At 41.1% G+C, this 25,038-nt stretch overlaps 1 protein-coding gene across 3 annotated transcripts in view; it reads left to right on the forward strand.

Moving 5' to 3' along the window:
• The window catches only part of ESRRB (estrogen related receptor beta), a 130,550-nt gene that overhangs the window by 36,116 nt on the left and 69,396 nt on the right, over window positions 1-25,038 (forward strand). Inside the window, exon 1 of one of the 3 annotated variants that reach the window (XM_017835710.1) lies at window positions 8,278-8,468. The exons of 1 other annotated variant lie outside the window; for it this stretch is intronic. In XM_017835710.1, the coding sequence (XP_017691199.1) occupies window positions 8,419-8,468 (50 nt within the window). In that variant the 5' untranslated portion in view covers window positions 8,278-8,418. Of the gene's footprint in view, window positions 1-8,277; window positions 8,469-25,038 lie in introns of those variants that run through there. One more of the 3 variants, XM_017835708.1, reaches the window with a different exon arrangement.

Genomic DNA, 25,038 nt, shown 5'->3' on the forward strand with positions numbered 1-25,038 from the left:
AATCTGAAGCAGTGACAGTCTCTCCTACCATCTTCCTTCTGTCCTGCTTCTGTCTAACTTCTTGGTACTCTGGAAAAGCAATGGGTTTAACAAGGAGAAGTGCTATCCCCAGACTGAATGGTTCCCAGGACAAACCTGGTAGCAGCAACTTCTGGAAGTTATGTCATAAAAGCCTACCCTTTGCTGAGTTGATGACTGCATGAGTTATGAAGTACTGTCAAATGTTGAGGGGCAAGGTCTAAAAGATGAGTTGAGTACTACTAAGTTCAGCTGACTGGAAATGTTTAATGGAAGGTTGCTATGTTCAACAGAGGAACAGAGAGGGGAGGGATTGGTAGTCTTTGATCATCACTAAAATAAAGGTATTCAAGAGATTAGCTAAAGACCAAAACTGGATTTTCTTTTGTAAGCACTGTGGAGACCATGGGGACCTGTTGCTAGGAGGCTGCAGCACCAAAGTCACCCTCTGACCACATGGGACTGAGATTTGAGTTTGCCTTAACAATGATACTGAAAAGTAATCTTTTCTAATGCTGCCATAGGAACGGTGAAGCTGGCAACCCATGACTTTGAAAGATGAAGGCATTTTTGCTGAAATCCAGTGGAACATGATCAGATCTATCAGGAGAAGGCTCTACTGCTGCCCACAACTGCCTCTGTGCCTAGAACTCTGAGCAATTTTAAGACTTGGAGCTCATGTCAATAAGACCTTTTCAAAGACATCCAGGGGCTTGTACTTTCTCTAGATTGCCATCTTTTGGAGTACATAAAGCTACATAACAGAATTAGGACTGAGCTGGTGAAAGTTTTCCTCTCTTGCATAGAAGTGCTTTTTTTTTCATTAGTAACCAGCATCTGTCTCTTTGTGAGTGGCTACTTTCTTGATACTATATGTGCATATATTGTGTAGCTAAAGTAGACATGTTTATATGGTCCTGAGTTGCCCTGCCTCTTTTAAGTGATATTTTGTATAAGCAAGGATTATTTTTCTCATTGTTTTTTTCTCTTTACTTTTTGAAAGTGTACTGCAAAAACATGATCATTCATGGCCTACAGGCATAGTGTTTGAATGTTAATGACCTGTAGACAAAGCAGTGATTTCCTAATATGTTTTACTGCAGGTGTCTGAATGAGATACAGACACACATCTCATGATAGAACTCAGAAGTTAAAAGTAAGTTAAGAAGCTTGGGATAGGGTTCGTTGGCAAAGTTGTCTAATCAAATAATCTGTCACAGCAATTTGCTCTTGTCCAACATGTGATATAAATGTAGTTCAAGTAATAAATAAACTCAAGAGGGAGCTGTGAAAAAAATCTGCATTGTTCTTCAAACACCAAAGTTAGTACAGAACAAATCTTAAAAAAGGTCATGTACTTAACTGAGCTGTTTAGAGATTCAGAGCAAAGGAGACTTGAGGCGGTTGTGCTGCTGATACAGCATATCAGAACAAAGCTGGGCTCTATCATGTTTGGCTCTAGCCAAAACCTGTAGCGTCTTACTGTTAAAAACTGGAGTATTCTGAGGCTGGAAGAGGTGACTAGGAGAGCACTCCTGATCATCTGATATCTCTGCTTTTTCCAGACAGAAACTACATCAGGTTGGCTAATGTCGCTTGGGACCTGCAGGTTCATCTCACTGTTAAATACTTTTGTATAGATCTGCTGTTGGTGAGCTCTTCTGTATTTGGCCTGGCTGACCTGGTGAAGTCAATAGCCTTCTATCAGCAGTGCCCAGATGAGGCCAGATGGAGGTTTCTGCAGGGAAAGGAAGGTCTTTAATACTTGCTTTCTTCATCCCTTACACCCTGGATAGAAAAGTCCTTTCAGTGTTTTGCTTCCCTAGAACTGCCTCCCTCATTTTCCCAATGGACTCTGTTATCTACTCAGAGAACCCAGCTAAGAGTAAATTGCACACTTACTCACTGCTTTTCATCATGTCATAGTATTAAAACTTTAAAGTCTGGGTCACTGGAGCCACCTCATTGCTGTTGCTGGGAAAGAAGTTATCTTGCCCACTGTTTCCATCACAGAAAACTTATCCTCCATCCTCACTGCCTAACCCTTGGTGGGCATACTTTCATAACTCTGAGTAATTCTGCTTCTTTAAGCCCCACTCCTTTTCTGGTTGAGACACTTGCCATTATCAATGCACATGCCAAAAATGTTTTCATTTTTTGCTTCTGGCGTAACAGTAACTTATTTCTCCTGACAAGACAGATATTTCTTTTGATCAGTTCAGTAAGTAAGCTGATACCATGAATATTATGGTTTTAGAGTGATTAGAACTGATGGGCTTAGAGTGCATGGGCTTGAAGAGAGAATCAGCTAATCACCTCCCCAAATCATTGCAATGAACAAGCATGCCCAGTTCTCCTGACTATCCTCCTTTGCCTTTTGCCATACAAGACTTGAAGCTAGTGTACTGAGGTAGAAAAGTTAAAATTGAAAAGATGCTGATTGACTTTATGTCCTAACAGGATGAATCACCATATTAGGAAGGCCCTGCTTGTGATGCCTCTGTGCTGGAGGATTGGCAACAGCTAAGCAGATGTAAAGATTCCTTGATGCCTTGTGTTCCCTCCTTCCTCCTGGTAGCTAAGCAAATACCTCAGCTACTGCCCTGTGGACATCTAGGGTCATGGATGGGGAAGGATTAATTTTTATTTTTCTCCAGTTTGAAGAGAGGATATGAAATAGCACTGAGTGTGCTAGTAAATGATGTGTAGGTGTGACTGTGAATAAAAGCACTTTCCAGTCAGGGTCTTGGTCATGTTCTGCCTGACCACAGTGGCTCAGCTGAGGATTATTGTAATACATCACAGAAAACAGATCAGCAACAGGTGAAAATTTGGATCTAGATCACAGCTCTCCATTGAAGTCTTCTAAGTCTACAAGATCCACCTACCTCTGTAATTACATATCTTTTTTGAGGAAGATTTCTGTCCATTTAATTAAACAAGTTAGGCAAGACTGACCAAGAAATAGATTTCCAAAACATAAAAGAAGATACACTGCCACCTTTCTGGGCAAGGAGGATAGAAGTTCATATCAAGTACTCCAGCTAACTGATGATGCAAGAGAGAGCAGAAGGCATAATCCCAGCTATATAATTTCCTCTCCTGTCTCTTTATATGTTTCTTATTACATGTCCTTCTATAATCTGGAAAGAAATGTCTTTTCCCATTGTCTTTTTCTTTTCTATGTGGTAAAATACTCTGCACCTGCCTCTTACTCTGATGCCCTGTTTTAGTTTTACAAAAGTTAGTATAGCTTCGCCTGGTTTGTCTTTGTGCATGTGTGTCTCTGCAGTGCACTTTTGTTTAAGATGTCAGCAGGAACATATTCTGCTCTGGAACTAGAGTCCTGCTATTAACATTGCAAAGACAAAAAAGGGTATAAAAGGACAGAAAACTGCATTGGCCCTACAAAAAAAAAGAAAAAGGGTTATTAAAAGAAAGCCTTGATCTTTCATTGGCAGTGTAGGGACTATGTTTGTTTTAGCTCAGGGTTCCTAACACAGAATTTAAGGAAAGCTCATGGTTTTAAAGATGAGGTAATGCTTAAAACATGTTTAAGGATGTTCAGATGGGTGTTCACTGTTTAAAAATCACAATGTGAAAACTATTTTCTGCTTAAATAGATGTTGAGCTTCAGCAGGGTTGGTGGTGATCTTTTTTGATGGAAGCATATTGTTCTTAAGACCAATTCATTTTTTGGGGGAAAAAAAACCTACTGGACTTTGGTAGAAAACAAGACATTACTTTTGGTGGGGAGAACAAGCTGTTTTGTTTGGGTGTAGTAAGGGAAAATAGAATAGAGCCCAAAATAAAGAAGGCTGGTCTGTCCTCATGGATTGAGTCTGTATCTGGGGTAGCTGTTTATTAGGGCAGAGAATATATGCAGTGAAAGTCTACCAGCCATTAGGGGGCTGTGCTCAGGGTACCTAAGTTTCTCTCCAGGGCTACTAGCCTTGCAAAACAAATGGATCAGGGCATTCAAGACTTGTGTGAAGTTTAATCAGTTCTATTAGCCTCAAAAGTGTGAAAGGGTTGTCTTCTGAATTCACCCCAATGACCCCTCTGTAACTGTTTCCTTAAATGAGGCAGGGGCTGGTAAAGGTTTCTTGTCATAGAACTCCTCTTTCTCCAGCAGACAAGATAAAAATATGTATACCCAAGACTGTTCTGCCCAGTTTAGGTCTCCTAATTATTATTACTGTTCTGCCCAGTTTAGGTCTCCTAATTATTATTATTTTTTTTACCCTGTGCTAACACCATTTCACTGACTTCCTTGTGAGAATATAATAATAGGGCCTTCATAAAAGGGAAAAAAAAAATCCCAAACCCCTAAAAGTAACTAGATCTCTCCCTCTTCTGCATTTTCCTTATTCACAAAAAATAGCCTTATCAACAACTGAAATCAAGTTTGTTTGGCATGATTTACAAATTACTCCTATATTAGACCAAATGAAATTTCAGCCAATCAATCAGCCAGCTTGATGAAAAGTTGTTAAAATGATAATTTTTTTTTTAAAGTAAAAAATTAATTTATCAAAAGCAGATTAGTCATTAAAGGCCAGGGGAAAGTCTTCAAAGAAAGTCTCTATCTATTATCTCTTGGAAGAACCAGTAAAACAAGAGACTTCTCACAATTCTTTCTTTCCCTTTCTTTCCCTTTCTTTCCCTTTCTTTCCCTTTCTTTCCCTCTCTCTCCCTCTCTCTCCCTCTCTCTCCCTCTCTCTCTCTCTCTTTCTTTCTTTCAAAGGGGTTTGCATGTCTCAAAGAACTGATACTGCCTATCACTCCATCAGCCTGTAGTGCTCCTGATTGTCATCTGTCCAAGGCTAACATTGATGGAACATCGTTGCTCTGTACTGGGACAAGGTGTGAGGACAGCTGATGACCTCAAAGCCAGAGGCTGCCTTATGAAAGTCATCCCAATGGGTAGCACTTACTAGAGCACCTGTGGGTAGGCTCTGTTCAGAGCCTGCAGGCTCTGCCCCTTTTGCAAGTGAGAGAGCAGCAGTTTCAGGGGAGGATTTGGTCAGGGCAGCAAACAAAGGCTATGCTTACAAGGCAAGCTAGCGCTGCTGTTGCATATGCAATTCTGCCTTGGATTTACCTAGAGTTTTTTTGCTTCCAGATCTACCAGCTTAATCTGACAGTGCTTTCTAACCTTGCCCTAGTACTGTTTTAAAAACACACATATTGGAAGGATGGCCATATTTAGATCAGTGTTTCCTTTATTCTTTGGGGGAAAAGAAATTGGCTAAAGCTGTGAAATCTCAGCAAGTGCAGTGTGTAGAAAGGTTTGCAAAGAATGAAGCCTCCTGAAGTTCCAAAATCAGCCTTCAAGACTCGTTCTCTATTTTGGGGAATTAAGGTTGGCAGATCAAGCCCAGCTAACAGAGACTATTCCTTTCTATCCTTATCAGAAAAGAAGAGCCAGATTTCTGCACAGCTTACTCTCAAGGCAGGGGAAGCTCCATTCATCCATTTGCAATGGGTCAGAAGAGATTAATATTACATTTTTGCACCACTCTGTAAATGCCCACGTCACCCAGGCAGTCCTCTGTCAGCAACAGCCCATTTCCAGAGTACAAACCCACTATTGTACTGTTTATATCAGTTAATTCAGACCTGTGGACCTTGTGCCAGGCAATCACATGGCTCCCTGCTTGCCTCACCTCAGCCTGGATAGAAGTTAAAGTGCAAAATTAAAACATCAGCTATTGGGAGAGCAGGACCTGCCTGCCAAGCCATTCCCACCCTGGTCTCCCATTCACTGAGAGCCTCCACCGGAGCTAATTTCTGCACAATCAGGATCCAGCCAGAGTGCATCTTTTTGGAGAAAATTGTTTTCTGTCAAAATCAGCTCACTATAAACACCCTCTTTTGCTCTTGAGCTGTAGTATACCCAGGCCCTGACCCTGTATGTCTCCTCCAGCCTCTCTTGCTTGTGTGCATCAGGAATCCTCTTTATGGGGCAAACAAGTCATCAGTGAGTTCCTCTCTGGTCTCAGATTTCTGTTGGAAACGCAATGGTGCTGGTTTCATTCTTCTTGCCTGTGCTTGGGTCAGGTGTTCTCTGATGTGGTTAGTGAGATTCCTTGCTTACAGTCCTGGGCCCAACTAATGCTAATGCCATGCTAAAGCTCGTCTCTTGTCTCTTCGTCTTAGAGTTTCTGCCTTAAATATCACTTAATTGTACAAAGGTATATACATATATCTTCTGTTTGTATTAATTTTGTTTCATGGAAAGATGTATAATCTGAATTGTGTCACCTGTGACATTCAGGTAACCAGATTCTGCTGTACTCTTAAAATTGAATGAGTCTTGATTTTCTAAACTAACCTGTTTTCTGTGCTGTCTTCATGTGTACCTTTCACCATAAAAGACCTCTGTCTTGACATCCTTAGGCTGTCCTGTCTCAAGGATAGTTGATCAGAATCATGTCCTCACACAGTCTGAGGACATGCTGGGGCACACCATTAGTTTATATGACCCTTGTTAAGATCTCTGGTAGAGGAGGTAGTGAGGAAGTTGCATTGATAGACTTCAATAAAACAATGACAGTTTACACTGGCTGTGACTTTCACTGTTCCTCTTTTCTGAATATTCTCAAGTTTCTACAAATACTGGTTGTGTGAAAAGTTGTAACCTAATTTAGTCTGTGTTTATAGTTTATAGCTGAGCCACGCTGCTATGTTGTATCACCTCCATCATTCAAAAAGCTCTAGTCTGCCGTTTGCTTCTCCTGGTGTTGCACACTCTTGCCTCAAATTAGATTCTAGGTTTTATATTAAGAAATACTCTCTTAGTTTCTACATTTTTATTTTTGTTTGCCTGGCATAAGAGAACAAAGCTTTTATCCAGATATGCTTGCATGTATTTTTATTTTAAAAAGGCCTCTAGTTTTTGTTTATCTGTTAAGTATAATTTTATGTATTTGAGCACCGAACATCTAAACATGAAGTAGAAGCATAGGAGAGAGACAAGTCGGGTTTGTGAGTGCAGTTTGGAAAGTGGAGAGTAGGTAGCAAGTGACAAACAGACCCTTTAGTGCAGCTCTGTGAGTCAGGGGTTTAGTGCAAGACTGTGTGTGGTAGGCATATGCCTGAGAGGTTTGCGTGCTTATATGGAGAGGGACCTTCAGATAGGTGTTGGTATGTTGTTGTAAATATGCAGTGGAATTGTATGAGTGTGAAGATGCATGCGGGAACTGTGAAAGCACACAGACTCTACCAGCAGCCGGTACATATGCAGAGCTTTGAAAATGTCTTTCATTAAATTAGTTGTGTGTGCCAGTTTTGATGTTTGTGAAGATTGCAGAGGGTCTGTAGCTATGGTTTTTGTGCCTAGGAATATGTGCTGTTATCCTGAATGTCTGATTCTGATTTCATATGCCAGGATTTATTCCAGTGTAGTTTCATCAACTGCATTGAAGTGACATCTGAATTACACTGCTTTGAGATGGGATTCAGGCACTCTTCTGCACACGTTTGTGCGTGTATGGGAAAGCAGATGTCCGAATGCAGTGATTAGGCTGTGCCGCTGTGAGACGCGGGTCTGTCCATGTGCACGAAGTGTATGTTTGTGGAGTTGTGTGTTTGCATGGGACATGCACGTTCCAGTGCCACGCCAGTGTCCTAGGCTGTGCATGTGGGTTGCAGTCTGGGCGCACAGCCGCCCGCCGGCATACCCGCGTAAATAGTGCACGGGGCATCCTTCACCTCAAGTTTTTTCACGACCCTAAACTCTACAGCCGGTGTCCACGAGAGGCAGATCAGTGGGTAAGAGGGAAGGGGCGCGTGCGCTGCCGCTGCGACCGTTCCCGCGGCGGGACCGAGCTGGAGCTGCGATTCCGTGTCACGGGCGCTGCCGGCGGCCCCGCCGCCCTCGCTGCCGTGCCGGGGCCAGCCCTGCTGGCGGCCCGCACTGCATCCCACCGTGCCCCAACTCCTCCGGCCCCGGCTCGCCCTCCTGCCGGGCAGGGGCTGCGCGGGCACCGCCGGTCGCGCTGCGGTGCCGGTGCCGGGTCCGGCGGCCCCCCCCCGGCCGTGCCTCCCCCAGCCGCCCTCCAAGCCCAGCCCCTGCGCGGGAGCCAATAGCCGCCCTGCCGTCTCCATCCGTCTCCCGGCGTTAATGCTACAGAGGGGCTCGGGGCGGCGAAATCCCCCGTGGCCGTGTCCTGCGCGCCGCCCGCCTCCTGCCGCCGTCAGTGTGTCCGCACGCGGGTGCGGGAGCGGAGCGGCGCTGCCTCCCGCCCCGCCGCCGGGCTCGGGCCGGCTTCTCTTCCCGGCGCTCCCCGCTCTCCCAGCCCACTGCAGTTTAGTTGTTCTCTTGTGTTTTTTCTTTCCCTTTTTTTTCTTTCTTTTTTTTTTTCTCCTCCAACTGGGAATGCTCAAACTGGACTGATGGACATTTCCGAGCTGTGCATCTCCGACCCGCTCGGCTACCACAACCAGTGAGTGTGCCGTGCCGCGACCGGGCGGGCCGGGGGCGGGCTGGGACTGGCGATGCGTCCCGCTGCGGGTGGGATGGGGCAGCGACCCCGCAGTCCCGCTGCCTTCCCTGCGGCAGAGCCGCCGCCTCCCGCCGCCGCGGGGCACCGCGTGTGCCGGGTGTGCGGAGCGGGCGGCCGCGGGCAGGGCAGGGCAGGGCAGGGCGCACCTCCGCGCCGGCAGGTGCGGCGGAGTCCGCGGAACAGCAGTTGGGGGTGTGTCGGCATTTTGGTGTGTTTCTTTCTTGCCGTGTAACTTCTCCCTCTAATGCTTCATCTCCTAGGAACAGGCAGCTAACAGTGAGCGCTGGCAGTCCTTTCTGCGCAGTTTTACTTTCCGTCTGTGCTAGGATTTTTATTAGATGAATTACTAGGTGCCTATAAAGAGATATGCATATAAAATTATACGAAGCAGATCCATTAAAGCACTGTATTTTATTTAAGAAGTCCGTTTTTCACCTGAAATGCCCTATGGAAATTCAGTTTCCTGCAGCTTACTCTTTGGATAGCCTGCCCGGGGAAAGAGCGGAGTGAGTCGGAGGGCTGGCAAGCAGACATCCCAAGCTGGGACCGGTGGCTGATACCTTAGCACCTGCTACTGCTCTTTGTATTCCGAAGTAGGCTGTGCCTGGTAATGCTGTGTTTAAAATCACTTTAGCATGTTAAGTTTGGTTTGATCTTGTTGGGGAAGTTAGGAAACAAGGCAAAACCTTCTTAGTGTTTGTATCCAGCTGACTGGAACAATTAATTTTAAATGCATTGCTCCTTTCCGATAAATCTCACCCCGAACAGAGTACCCTTTTGTGTGTTTGCATGTTAATCCGTGTGTCACCTCTGCAGGTTTTGTGGTGTCATCAGAGGTGGGAATGAAGTAATTTTGCCTATTTTATTGCTTTTGTCTTAAGAACACGTTGTATTTAGTAAAATCAAAATAATTTAGACCAAGCAAATCCCCCACAAATACCACTCTTTCCTCATTTCAGATTTTGTCTTTCTGTCTCTTGTTTCCCAATATTCCATCTGTCTTTACACTCATTTCCTTTAATCCCCAGCTTCCAGCAGTTTCATTAAAATGAGACTTAGTATTGTTAATAGAAATTAATAATCTAACCCTTGTGATTTTCTTTTCCCCACTGGTGCTTCACTTGTGGCTGCTCCATTTTGAATTAAAAATAAACAAACAATTTCTTAAGGGAAATGTGTTCTGTATGCTGTTGGGAGTCTTTTAAAATTAAGGCAAAAATAGAAAATGCATTTACCTTAATAAAAAAAAAAGAACAAAATACCACAATCATAAGATAGATTTTCATCACTTACTCTATTGTCTCTTAACTTTTTCCTTTTATTTTTTATACTTTTGTAATTGAGAAAAAGGACCTCAAACAACATGAAAATAGTAAGAAGTAATATGCATGTTATATTACCATTCACCCTTTTTACTTTTTCATGGGCTTTCCGTCAGCTCTCAAAAATGTCAGGAGCACCTTACCTGTATTCACAACTCTTTGGCTGCTGAGTAGACAGATGAAGGTGGCCCTGGGGGAAGTGCCACTGAGCCCCTATAGCTTTACAGTAGACAGGGAGTGCTGCTTTTTGAGATGAAGAACTGTTGGAGAGCTCTTTGTTTAAAGAATTGCTTGGTTCTGTGTGCTAACATACATTCTCTTGAACATTGTTGAGGTTGGGGCAGAAAGACTAGAGAAATAAAATGTAAAATATCTCAAGCTCAATTTTTTCTTTTTTTTTTTTTCTTTTTTTTTTTTAATTAAAGGAGTACAGTGATGCAAGAAAGTCTGGAAAAAGTTACTGGGAGAAGTAAGCTGTGGGAAGCTTTAAAAATGCAATATTATTTAAAGGTATATGTGCAGCGTGTCAGGTACTGATTGGATTTACATTTGAGTTTTATTAAAGTTATATTTCACATTACATTCCTGTAGCTGAGGATAAGAGTTGGCCCAGTAGATATCCGTTTAACCATCTTGTCCTCCCACTGTAACATAATTACATTGTGAACATACAGTGTAAATACAGGTGTTGCATTTGTGCCTGTATCCCTAACTAGCTGTGTGAGCATATTATTCTTACTTTACTGATTTACTCTCCTGACTGCTAGCTATTGAAATTATTTTAATAGTTATTTTCCTTTTTTTGTAAATACTGCATTTAATTCTGTGGATGGCAATTTTTGTCAAATTAAACCTTAAATTAGCAGCGAATTTAAAAACATTGCAAACTGGTTCTTCTTGTTTAGTTGCGTGTTATGCTATAGGAAAAAATATGAGGAAGAGTAGAATGTCGGAAGAGAAGTGGATGTGGTCACTCAATACGTGATCCATACAGTTCCCTGGAAAATGTATTTCACCTCACAATTATTGAAAGAGAGAGAGAATGAACAAGGCAAAGGAGAGGAGAGGTGACTCCCTTCACCTTGGAGTTTGAGGAAATCTTAATTTTTTTTAAGTCAGACTCAAGAAGAGTCTGAACAAAAACTAAGCAAAAGAATTCCTTACCCCTAATCCATTCTTCAGGTTTTGTATTTATCTTCCTAGAGCAATGAAAGTTCCCTGTCCATTGCCTGTGTGTGTTGATCTGAGTGATTACACCAGGAACCTGCGGAAGTTCTGGTTAGCAGGTTTTGTGGTTTCCTTCAGTGCAGGATCTTGCAAGGAGAGTAAGAAAATGCATCTGGCTAATTTTGACCCTTTGTGCGTGTGTTCTAAGGCTATGTATGTATTTAATTTCTTGCACAGAAATCCACTCTTTAGCTCACTACATTTTGGTACTGACCTTGGGGAGAATTATTCCTAGGGTAGGTGATACAGCTCCAAGGAAGAAGCTTTTGTATGAGTTCGAATTGGGAAACTAACAAAGGCAAAGATTTGTACCTGCAGTTTGTCTCTCAGGTGAGGGCATATGGTGAGAATACATTAGTTACACTGTACTGACAACGTCTGTCTGCAGTACAGCAGGAAGGGAATGTGTGTGCAGACACCACAAATGTACACGGACATATGTGAATATATTCACACACAAACACATGTGTGCATCTGTAAATATTTATATGCAGGTAGATACACATGCGTAAGTATGGTCATATGAAATATCGGTGTTGCATCTCTCTCATGCAAACCTAAGGCTGTTTCAAAGGAGAGTGGAATATGGCGTTTTACTTTTCTGTATTAACTTTCACATCCCAGAGAATTTGCCTAGTTATAGTTGCCACCAAAAATGTCGATAGGACTGCAAAATTGCCATTTCTGTTTCTAATTAATATTCTACATGACAGACAGAAACTGACCAAGGAACCATCATGAAGGTAAAATCAAAACCATTGGCAAATGAGGGCATCCTGCCAGATGGTATGTCTCTCACACTGTTTCCTCTGATGTACAAGAAAGACACGTGAGCCACTGATGTAATAAAAATAAAAATTATTTTATGAAGAGAAGGAAAAAGTTGAAAGTAATAAATTACATATTAGATAGAGAGATGGAAAGATATAACGTTGGAATTTTAAGTCTGTGAAGGAGCAAATTCTGGCCCTGTGGCAGGGGATTTAAAAAGTTACTGTCACTGACCCTAATGCATAGACTGAAGAAATGTGACTTGATTTCAGAGGTTAATGGAAATCTCCATATTCTGTGAATGGGAGGAAATCTGAGTCAGAGAATATGAATGCAGCTGTCTGCTCTGAATATCTTTGACAGGCTAGGATAAGGAGGAGTTGTTAATTGGGAAGAACAGGAGGGAGTTGTTTGTTTTGTTGACAGAATAAACTGAAAAACCTCTGTAAGGGACTTGTTGTAGGTACTGAGTTTCTGACAAGGTTCCCATCGTAAAATGGGGTCTCAGTACACTAAGTTTAGTGAGCACGAGGCTGATGAGTAAATTGGTACCTTTAAAGTATTTGTATTAACTTTTCCCTCCTCTTCTAATTCCACTTGTAAAAGTAAACATGATCTAATCATTATCAATTATTGAGAAATATGGAAAGATCAATATATTTAAAAAATAGGATTTTTTTTTCATTTTATTGATTTGAAGTAATCAATAAATATTGCATTTAGCCTGAAAGGGGAAAGACTTCGGAGAGATTGAATCAGAGAAAGTTGCTGTGATAGAGATTTCACATCTTGTTTTCTTCCTCTCCAAGAGAATGTTCCTCTACTTTCTGTGCCCTTTCTGCTATTATTTCCCAGCCCTGTTTCTGTGCTGTCACTACTGCTCTGAATTTCATGTTGTTTGAAAATACCTGTACTCTTCAAGTAATTTCAGTTCAGTAAGAAGTTTTGTGCATTGCGCGAGTGGGTCTCTCCACAAAATTTTTCAGGGCTTGAAGGATACAAATTCTCTCGGTGAATAGAAAAAAGGAGAAGGTAAAAGGTTTAAACCTGAGAGTATATGAACTTAATGGGTTCCATTGGGAGCATGTTAGAATTTCTCCTAAGACTGTAAAATGCCTAAGAGAGATTTAATTAAGAAAAGAAATAGTAAAAGTAGAAAAAAGTGGTGACAAAGCTTGGCTATAAAAGCCGAAGTCCTTTCCCCAACTTATTTTAACTTACACTTCTTGATTTAGGAGTTGGGGGTTGTAGCAGCAGCTAGTGTTGCATGTCAACGATTCCAGTGTAGACTGCAGAGACTGGGAAATTCTTCCCAGTCGGACTTGTTCTTTATTCCATAGAGCTGCTGGTGGTAACATTACAGCCAGGAAACACAACAGAATTTTTAGTTTGTGCAGTGGGAGCAAGTAAATCTAGTATCAGTCCAGAACCCAGCAGTGAGCTTCCTAGGTAATGCTGCTATAGAAACTGGGGGGAAAAGGGGGAAAAAAATCAGAGTTTCCACGGCAAACTGTGTCAGATAGTTGTTTGTTTAGTGAAGGGACTTAAGAAAGAAGATATTAGCAGTACACAGCTATGGTGACCTTGCCAAAAAAAAAAAAAAAAAAAAAAAAAAAAAAAAAAAAAAAAAAAAAAAAAAAAAAAAAAAAAGAAAAACTTGATTTCTTTCTGTCTTCCTGGCATCGGCTGCATTTGAGTTGTGAATGTAGTAATTTCTATGTAGCTTGCATGTGTAAAGTGCTTTGCACCTGTCATCGGGAACAGAACATAATTTAATATTATTTATTAGTAATAGCTATTGACCTGGTGAGTTTTACTTCTTAGGAATTAAATTGTAGTAACTTATTCTTTGCATTTATTTCTATCCTTGCTGTGCTGCCTCTCTCTAAAGCTTTGCCCTGTCTCTTCAGAGCAATAGACATGCCCATAAAACGATGCTTGCAGCTGGAGCACAGTGCACTTGGATTCTTCCAGTGCTTGAGAGTCTGGCTGCTGGCAGTGACTGTCCGTGAGGAGAAACATGTCTGCTCAAGGTGGAACGCACTGTATAATAATATATTTGTCATGTTTGTAATTGCAAATGTAATTAGCAAACAAGCTCTGGGGGATTGAGGCCTTGAAACTTTCACTGCACATCATTTGACCCTATCTTGACTGGACCAGGGCTTGTATGTTACTGTTAACCCTTGCTGTTCTCGCAGAGAAATTTTCCTTCTAATCTGACTGCTGCTAAGTTTCCTGTCTTCTTCCATGCCCCCACCCCGACCCCTCCTTTTTTCTTTGGCTATGAGCAGCATTGTACCTGTATTTGCTTATACCTTCTTTTATTGTATTAGCAAATGCTTACGTTCCTCCTGTGACACATGCACCAATATTTCCTCTCCTAGCACTTCTGATACAGTCTGGAAAGCATTCTACAATGCCCTTTGTGAAGAGCACTGTGTACCAGTAAGTGCTTTTGCATACTGAGCTGTTCAGTGCATTCCGATCACCACAGGCAACGTTACTACCCAGTGCCCCTTGCACTTCGCAGAGACAACTTGCGAAAAGCAGGTGGCAAGCTGTTATCACACAACCTGCGATGGCTCTCTGTCCCTGCTGAGCTGGAATTTTCTTGCACTCCTTTTCTGAATGGGGGAGGAATAAATATCTAACAAATCCTGTTCCCTTTGTGGAATCCTGGTAAATCTCAGTCTAGTCACCCTTAGCATGACTTTTTTGTCCTACAAAGAATATTCCTGATTTAGTGAAAAATAATTTAGGATTTAATGAACAACACAGAATCTGTTCATAAGGTCACAAACCTATGTGTGCATCGGAAGCTAAAAGGGACTACTTTGCTTTTTCATGTGAATATTGTCTTTTTTTCTTTTTTGATTTCAAGATAGGACTTAAAATGCAATAAAATTTGTGATAGGAGTGTTCTGGTTTTGGACAGAGTTTTATTTATTTTTGCATTTTTATGTATGTGAAATAAAATAGATTAGAGTGGGGTGGCTGTTTTTATACAATTTTTTTGTCATGACTGTAAGGATATCTTGCAAATATTGCATCCTATTGAAGGCTTGGAAGGAAAAGGAAGCCTATTCCAGTTTCTTCTTAGTGGGGGAAGAGCCTCTGAGTTCCCCTTCTTTCAGTCCAAATTTTCCTTTTCCATTCCCAGATATTGTGTTTGATTTATCATGTATTTTAAGAGTCATATATTTTTCTTAAATGAAAATAGCCTATAATGTGGATGATGGAATTGGTACCGCAAGCTTAAAGTATCCTGCATAACAGGAGAAAATTTCTTACAACACCTTTTGTTTTGAATTGATTGTCTGTATTTTAGTGCAGCTGGTTTTACTTGAAAATTACTTCTTGCTGTGTGTCTGCTGGTCTGAAAGGCTGTTGGTACATACGGCATATTTAGAAGTGTTATTTTCTAGTTTCTTCTCCTTTTTCTCATGGCACTTTAAAGTTGGCTTTCGTAATAATGGCCTTCAATCTCCGGTGATGGAGCCGTCACTGTGAACAATGCTGGTGAGTGTATTGTCTCCATGTCCTTTCACTCAAGACAAAGGTCAGAAGAACAGCTTTAAAAAAATGTACAATTCTCCTGTTATGATTTTGCATATGAAGATGATAATTTTAAGAATGTGTAAGCACTTGGTTGAAAATAAGACAGAAATACAATTTTCTATCAGCGGCCGCAAGTACTTTTTTTTTTTTTGATGTACTGACATGAATGATTACAAACCAAATTTCTCACTAAGATTTACATCATTTTATATATTAAAAAATTAAACAGCTGAAGGACACTAAAGAGTTATTCTTCAACAGATTTTATTTTTCCAAAATCTTCTATGTCGTTTCTGGTTTTATTCAGTCAAGCTGACAAGTTTCTAATTCTCAGACATATTATTTGTTTCCTGATTTAAGAAATTATACTTATATAGATGAGTTTTTCACAGATGGGGCAACATAGCAGCAGAGAACATAGGATGTTACTGATTTCAGGGATTTGTTTAAAATTTATTTTTGGTGCACATAACCAGAATTAACCAATACACATTTTAAATGTGTACATTTTCTACATGCTTTGTTTTTTATTTTTAAAACAACCTTTGATTCATACAGGAATTTTGAGGAGTTGCTCTCATTTTATTTTTATTTTTTTCCAGAGCATGTATAGCATTTGATTGTCATCTAGTTTTAACAGTTCAGAAAGTGCTGTAGGGGAAGAGCGATTTAATTCTTTGGAACACACAAATTCAGTCTTTCTTCAGTTCCTTTTCAGACATATAGGATGTTGCTTCTGCTTTTCTCTTTAAGAGTTTAATTCAGTTTCTTCATAGTTTTTGCATTTCTGTTGATGGAGTTTTTTGGGGTTTTTGTCATTTTTGGAGACTAAGGGGGTAATGGTACAGGGAGACACTTGAAACATTCTCCTATAATTCTAAAAGCTTTGGTGCGCACTGCCTGACACTTTAGTAGGCAGTTTTTGTTACCTGATTCATCAGTAGTGCAGAGGTATCTGGCTGGATCAGGGCTCTCCATACACCTGTGTTAAACAGCGGCTTCCAAGCAATGATGTGCAGCCTGCAATGCAGCCTAACCAGGGATTGGGGTAGGGAGGGGACCATAGCTGTCTGATATAGTTGAAACTCACCTTCAAAGCCAAGGAAATGCTGACATGGAAACTTGCATTTTGGTGCTTGGGCATTGTGAAGAATGATGACTTTACCTCCTGTGGGTTCTCTTTGCCTTAATAGATTGCAGCAACTATGACCTTATGAAAACGATGTTTAAATGTATCATGTGTCCGTATGTAGAATTTTACATCGATGATGCCAGATGCATCTCCTTTGGAATAATTGATACAAGTTGCGTAGGGGCACCAAGCACACTGTAGAGGACTAGAATGCATCGAAGTAGGAGAGAAAAGAGTTTCCTTGCCTACACAGATCTGTAAGTGCATGAATGAATGTCTGTTGGAGGGTGTACACCCTTAATTATACATACTTGTGCCTATACTATGAATTAAAAGAACACGCATGTATATGAACTATATAATTTTATGTATAACCAAGTGTTCATTCAATATTGCATAGTAATATTTCACTTATCTGTATGTCTCCTGTTATGCATATGCAAGCCTTTCTGCATGTGGTTGCATATTTCTGTGTGTATTAGTGTATAAACGTATATAAAAAAATAAGGATAGGTATGTCCGTCTTCATCACAAGATTGCTCTGAGTCTTTATTAATTAAAGTTTGTAAATCTCTTCATAGCCTTACATAGAAGGTGTTTTGTAAATGTAAAAAGCTGTACATACCATATAGAACATTTGTGCTTAAAAAAACAATTGGATGTTTCTCTTGGAATATATATAATTATGGATTATGTAGGGTTAGGTGCTACTAAATAACTGCAGTTAGATCTTCTGTTTATAAATCAATGAATTGGTGATTTTTAAAGAGGAACAGAGATTTTCTTTAAACAAATTATCAGAGAGTAATTTAAAAACAGTATGCAAACATACATCCAGCTATAACACTGTCCAGATAAAGATGGGGTCATATGCCATAGCCATAATAGAAATTCCAAATCACTGACTTTTATCTATTTATTTAATTTTTGGTTATTTTGGAAACTTTTTTTTTTTAAATGTGATTTTGGTTTGGTAAGACACAAAACATAGTGTGCTTCCTCTTATGGAATTGTAGCTTAAAAGGTTATTTGATTATGAGATATTTTGGGGTTTTTTTTGTTTCATCGCCTACAGTGTTTCTGACTATTGTCTTTTTATTCTTTTTATAAGTATTTTTTGTTTTCCAACAGAGCAGTTCTTTTTTTTTTTTTTTTCCTAGCAATTACAGTTAGGGGGCTGTCATTATAGAGGAACTATAAGCCCTAATCTCTGCCCATGATCATTACTTCTCTAATAATATGGACCGTCTTTGTTGAAATTTCCCTTCTCAATTTCCTATTCTAAGATAGGTTTATTTTTTTAAATATGAACAAATTTAATTCCACAGCCTTTTTAAAATAACATTATTATGAAACAAGAACAAAAGCTCTTACAGTACAGTGATGTGATATCTATACATGTTTTAATACACTAATTTTCCTTAGAATTTTCCCTTGGGTGTTTAGGGAAAAACAGATTCAAATGTCCCCCCTCCACACACACTTTAATTGTTGGTTGAAAGAAATAAAATTACCTGCTTTAGGCTGGTTTACTTTTTCAACATACTATCACTTTGTTTCAGTCTCTGCAAAATGTTATAGATTCAATTCCCCTGTTGGACCAAGAGTTAAAAATTAATTCATGAATAATAAAAGCCAATCAGTCTTGTTGAGTTTAAAAAGGATTAGAAGAAAGGTTTTTGTACAGAAGCAGTTATATATCTTGGTGGTGATGTTGTTGGACTAATAGGTATTGTACTAGGTCCCACTGGTTATCTGATAAAGGTAACTGATTTGCAAATAGGATTGTTATCCTGATGACTAACGAGTTTAATATTGGATGGATTAAAAGAGGTTGGGTGGCTGGTGTCTTTTAAAAGTTCTTGACTCCCTCTTCTGAGACAATTATTTGATTCAGATGCATAGATTGGAAAGGGACCAGGTAAATACATACTATGAAAAAACCGTTCACGCCATCTTAATACAGCTGGAATTTTCAAGGAGAGTTATCTCCTGTGGGGACCGAATTCCACTGAGTGTCAGTAGTGGGGAGCTGTCCGTAGTGCACTGAGAGGCCTGTACAGACATCCGACTATCCTGTGCTCAAAACATGTAACTTATAGAAGGTGGGCACAGAAAAACTCATGAATCCCTCGAAACAGATGGAGGATTTCACACAAAGTTCTGTGATGTAAAATGCCCTGTCCCTACACAGATCTGCTCTGTAGCACTGGATAGAGGAGGTGGAAGTAGGAGACATGGCTTCAGGGGAAGGAGGGCATCCAGAGTGATGGAGATCTCTTTTTTTTTTTTTTTTTTAAAAAGGATTCAGAGCTAAAGGCAGAATTTAAGGGAAAGCCAGTGGACAAAGATGACTTGTTCAGGAACAGTACTTGAACCTGACATGAAGTATAGGTGCAGCGCAGTTAGGTGGAGGTTTGGGGAAGGGAGAAAGAGGACGTGGCATCATAGGCAATAGAGGAACAGATACATCTTTTCAAATATCTGTTCCATAAGAGCTTCTTAGGACTGCAGACCCTTAGTAAGAAAAGCGACAAATTGTCCTCGTGTATGAAGAGTTCGCTTTTGCTCAGCTTAAGAGCCACAGCATCTCTGTCTTTCATCTGTCGTGGGAAAATTTGTAAATAGAGGATCTTTGTGAGGTTAAAGACAGTGCTGTTCAGCCTGCAGGTGACTGGCTGTTACATTTGGGTAGAAATAAAGGCAGCATAGAGAGAAGTGTCCGTCTTTTCAAAGAACAGTGTTGCTTCCTTCAGTGAAGGACCGTCCAGTGGCTTCGCCTCCAACTGCCCACTGCTCTAGCGCAGACAGGAGCTGAAAGAGCTCTGCAGCCATCTGCAGGGCTCTGCCGACAGTGCGCCGGGTTGCAAAGGGGGCTGCAGGGCCTACCTGGAGAGCAACCATTGCACCTTTCTATTCATAGGCCACATCTTTGAAAATGTTCAAATTACTCTGTCCTCATGTGGGTTTCTCCTGGGCATCTTGGCAGGGCTCTCACTACTGCATTAAGAGAGAGTTTCCATGTTCACGGACATCGTGGCGCCTCTAGGAAGAAAGACACTGTCATCCCTGTCGTGTCCTACTCTGCACACTCCTTTCAGCATCTTACTAGTATAAGTTTGAATGCTGTCACCACATCCCCTGCAGAGTGATTCCACAGTCTATGAAGATCTCATGGTGAAGAATTTTAATAGGGAAAGAGAAACCTTAGTGTTTCACATATGAGTTTCATGCAGTCTTTGAAAAATGCATTAATCTTTACTACTGCATCATTTGTGTATTTGTGCACTGTTTCCTAAATAAAGCGATCTCTTGCTTTCTCACGGAATCACAGAATGGTTGAGGTTAGATGGGACCTCTGGAGGTCATCTGGTCCAACCCCTTGTTCAAGCAGGACCATCTAGAGCTGATTGCTCAGGATCAGGTCCAGACAGCTTTTGAATATCTCTACGATGGGTGACTCAACAACCTCTCTGGGCAACCTGTGCAAGTGCTTGGTCACCCATCACAGTTAAAAAGTGTTTGCTTATGTTCAGAAAGACACTACTATATTTCAGTTATGCCTTCATATTGTGTTCTTTGAGGTTTTTTACCTTATACTTGAGTTAACCCAATTGTTTTCTGGAGTCTAAAATTTCTATCTAGTTTGTCAGTCTCTTCCTAATAAAATGCACACAGAAATGAATGTGGAAGAGAAGTATCCCCTTCCTGGTTCCCTGGGAGTATAAGTGTGTCATTGAGAACTGAATTGCTGGGCTCTTGCAGCCTGAGTTAAGAATGAAAGGTATGTTGTCTTAAATTTACAGTTGGTTCATCAAAAGCATCTGTTGTGTCTCATTAGGAGATACAGAAATTTCTCATTTAGTTTAGATTATGGTGAATACATACAGATATTTGTTTTAAATATCCTCTTCATCTTTTTCTTAGTCAGTAGCTGGTTTATCAACTACCCTCTCTTTTCTTAACAGGATAAATAAATAGCAATGAGCAACAATTAAATGCAGATTTAAAAGGAACAGTCCAATTATTTGAGGGTTGCCATTGTTCTGATCCCTGTTCTCAATCCTCATTGTCTCTAGTTTCTTCTGGGAGAATGACATCTGAGTGGTCCCACTGTAGCTTTGGTACATCACCAATGTCAGAGTTAGGACAAGGATTTGACACTGTCCATGATGTGTACTACTGAACCAGAGAAAAAACCTTTCAATAGCCATACAGAAAAGTCTTTGAGGATAATGCCATATTAAAATGACTTTGACTGTGATAGAAAACCTTCTCTCTGTAATAATGTAGTCAGTACCTGCTGCCTTCTAGAAGCGACTACTGTGCTAACAGGTTCTGTTTTACTCACAGCAGTAGGTAATTTATACCAGATTACTTCATCTTCTGAGAGCAGCTAACAACCATGAAATGCTGTTACTGCTGTTGAAGGAAGAGGCTGGTGTTAAGAATTTATATGGGAAACTAGACAATCAGAAGCCACAATATGAAGAAACCATCTACAAGCTTTGAGTCTGTTTGGGAACTTTCTTTTTAAAACTGTCTTCTAAGGTACTTTGAATATGAGTCTGCTGTCATTTTTGCTTGCGTAAATGACAAGTAACTGTGAAAATAGATGGGCTACACCAATGTAAAACTGGCACAAGATTAATAGTAGGCCATTCAGTTTAACATCATAGTAGAAGATGATATACCTGGAACCAATATAAACATCACGTTGAAGTGGGAGGACAGGAACCAACTAAAGCTTTGTATCGGAATGGCAGAAACAAGTGATTTTCCTTCCATAAAACTCTGCCAGGTGTTGTTACTGCCTCATATCACTGGCTGCTTCTTTCAGAGCTCAGGTTTCATGCTTCCAATGCATAAAATGATTCTTTCAGCCCTTTGGGAAAAATAAGGAGTGTGTTGGAGAAGGCTACGTAGTGGTAATTGGGGAGCAGTTTGATGCATTGCTAAAATGCACAGAGGACAAAATGCCAAATGAGGTGTGAGAGGAGGTGAAGTGTGAACTCGCTGAAGTTACAAGGAATATTATTGGGATAAAAACACAGCAGAGGTGAGTAAAGGAGGACTCCAAAGAAGCATTCCAGCACGTGGAGAATTCCAGAGATCTCCAGAGGAGAATGGCCTTTGTCAAATTTATGAGGATGAAAGCCATGGAAGAAGGCCTGTGCAAAGGAGAAAGAAGACTGAAACAGGATAGCTGGGAAGAAGAGACCTGACTCTGGTTTCAAGCTCCTTTTAAGGTATCTATATAATGCCTTCAAACTGAGCAGCACTTGCATCTTTATAGCAATAGATAAAATCAAAATCAAGAAAAAGAAGGCGGCAAATGTAACAGAGAAATCTAAGAGGAAATCTAAGTTTAGTGCCATCTGATTCTGTAGAATCCTGATAACTGTGATGCTGCAAGGAAATGCAGAATGCAATGCCAAACAATACTCTACTTCTCTATACAAGAGATCCAGAGGAGAGTTCATGATTCAGAATGATCTTGAGCATTTTGAATTGCAAATGGTATACTTCCACTGGACACTGTTTGAGCTGTATTTGATCGTGAGGTGGGAAAAGGATGAGCAAGGATAGAATCTGTGTCATGAAGCTTGAGATCAGACTGGGATGAAGCAATGATGGCTGAAAAGCAAAGGGCAGAAGTCCAGTCACTGTGACTGCATCTTGACATGTGACTAAGGTTTTTGTCTGACATGTGTTAGGAAACATTTATTTCTCACTCCTTTTCTCATTTAACTTACTGAACATGCACTGAAAATTCACAGGCAGTGCTTCCTGCAAAAAGCTGGAATTTGAATGCAACAGCTTTAGGAGATGTCATAGAGGAGGAAGAAAGATTTTGCTAGCACATGCACAAGTTTCTATTGCTAAAATTGAATGAGAGTTGGCTTTAAAATTGGGATCAAACCTTGCAAAACTATTGCTTTGTTTCTCTCACAGCTTTTTAATGCAGTATGCACTGTATGGCCACTGCACTGGAAGTGGACTTTATTTCACATTTGCAGACTGTCTTCTTTTGTCTTTCTGCTACAAATTGAAAGTTGTCAGCAGCATCCTTGTGAGGTGAGGAAGAGGCACATATGTAAAGCTTGCCCACACAAACACACAGGTCCCTTCCACCTGGCAGACCCATCATGGCCCCTGTCACTGGCTGAAAGCACAGCCTGGCTCCTGAACCCATTGTGGGGAACCTGAAAGCCAAGTGTTGCTGGGAGCAAATTGCACTGGGAGAGGTGATGAGACATGGAGCAGTGGGATATTTCAGAGAGAAAAGGAGCTTTGAAATGGAGCTTCTGACTTTGGGAAGAGCTGATGTGTGTAATGTCGTGGGGGGCCTGAAGAAAGAGAACTGTTCCCTTGGGATGAAGAGATTTGTTACAGTGTGTTTAGCATGCCTGCAACTAGAGAAGAAAGATGCACATTAGCAGCTGCTAGGAGGCCTGTGCTGTACTTCTGCTCCGAGGGAGTGAAGAAGGCAGGAATGACACACTGCTGTGAGGTAGAATGGGAGTCCTGTGCTTCAGCTGGGGCAAGTTAGAGCAACACTGGCTTGGCACGGAAGAAAGAAAAGCTTAGTTGACCTTTTTAATTGAGGTGGAGATATTACAGAATGTTTCCTGAGAAAAAGCTCACAGTCGGTGAGCTGGAAAAGAGGGGGACTGGGGACTACCACCAATTTAAAAAAAATTTCAGGCCTGTACTACTGGCCACTGCTGGCTATTCATATGGTTTCAAATGTTTATGCTGTGTTGCAGGATTATAGGTTGCTTACCTGTTGCCTGCCTTGCCTGCTTGTTGGCCCCTGCACTGTGGTGCAGGGGATGGTTTCAAGCTTTCTCCCAACTTTTACTTTTCTCTGAAGTCCTTTCTGCTGATTGGTATGGGGGGAACAGAGAACAGCACGTGGCAAACCTCTTCAGCTTGAGAAGTTCATGGGCTGATGGCATTGCTCCTGTTCTGGTGGCTCTTTACTGTTGTGAAGTCCTTACTCTAGAAATTGTACATAGAGATGGAGAAGAAAAGGAAGGTTATGTGTTTTACCTGGTTTTGAGGAATACTTTGCATTGATATTCATATGAATACTTCATATTCAAATGAACGTAAGGAGAATTTCATAGTGTCTGCGTTGCTACCTCACCTACGTGCCTTATGCATGCAACCTTTACACACCTCTTGTGTGTGTCCAGCTGTACTAAAGCAAGCAAGGATATCTTCTGTGAAGCTTCACCTCTGTTACAGGAGAAGCTTCTTGCTGAACTGAGTCTCAGAACATCTCCTCGGCCTAAAGAAGGTGCTGTTAGGATGGTTCCTGTAAAGGTAGTACATAAAACAACATAAACATGAAGCTACAGGAGTGTGAATGTGTTAAATCCGTGAGAGAATTCCAGGAGGAGATATAGATTTGGGACTGGGGCTTTTGAGCCCAACACTTATTTGAAGTGTCATACGGATTAAAAGGTACTTTGTGGAGGTTGGTTGAACAGCATTTGTTCTGAGAACGTACAGTTTTAATGGAGAGGGAGCAATGTAGTGCTGGACAAGAGAGTCTACCACCTCAGAAATTAGTTTTGGAAAAGTTAGTCCATGACATTGCTTAAACAGGGTTGTTGCCTATCCCCTGCTTTCTGCAAGGATTTAAAGGAGCAAAGTGAAAGAACTTCACAGGCATAGGAGGTAGAAGGTGAGCCTTGTTTCCATGAGTGGTGCTGAACCTCTGTCAGACATGTCCTTTTCATGATGTGCATTCTGACATTTCCTTATCACTTAGGTAGCAAGGACGCATCTTTTGCCTCCAAGCAACCCAGCTTCCAGGATGGAGTAAATATTGCTTTGTGGCCAAAGGGGCCTGTTAGCCTCCAGGAAACACAAAATAGCAGCACTCAGAAAAATTAGCAGCAGTAAAAGTACATTATACAATTCATCAATCTTTTGTTTTCAACACTGAAGCAATGCTACTCGGGGCACATTGGTTACACCAGGGTCAGCATTTTCATTAGGTGATCCCTGGTTCTTTGTCCTCATCTCAGCACTCGTCCCCAGGGGTGCAGCAGAATTGCTTCCAGCAGCGGGTGCAGGCAGTTGCCTGGCATGGGTGAGTGAGGCTGGGAGCAGCCACTCAGTTCTAGGCAGCGTGAAAAATCAGAGGCAGTTAGGCACGAGTAAAAATATTATAAGTTTCCCTGGTGTCAGCACAGGCCAGTTCTGATTTTAAAAATGAAATATGGCAGCTAATTAATCTAGATCACAGCTTAATCGCCTGTGGTGGGTTTTAAAAAAAACATTTTTGTGTGAATTTAGCACTCATGAAAGTGAGAGGCTGGGATTACTGCACAGACCAAAGCACAGCATGGATAAGCTGTCTGCTGCTGGCTCTATTCATGCTCCCCCGTGGTGGCCTGCAGTAGCCACTATTTCCTCCGGAGCTTGTCTTTCATGCCCTCCTCTGCAGCAGCAGCCATGCACCCAGTGTGACACACATCTC

The sequence above is a fragment of the Lepidothrix coronata genome, unplaced genomic scaffold, assembly GCF_001604755.1.
Source record: "Lepidothrix coronata isolate B3197 unplaced genomic scaffold, Lepidothrix_coronata-1.0 Scaffold262, whole genome shotgun sequence".
NCBI classification, from domain to species: domain Eukaryota; kingdom Metazoa; phylum Chordata; class Aves; order Passeriformes; family Pipridae; genus Lepidothrix; species Lepidothrix coronata.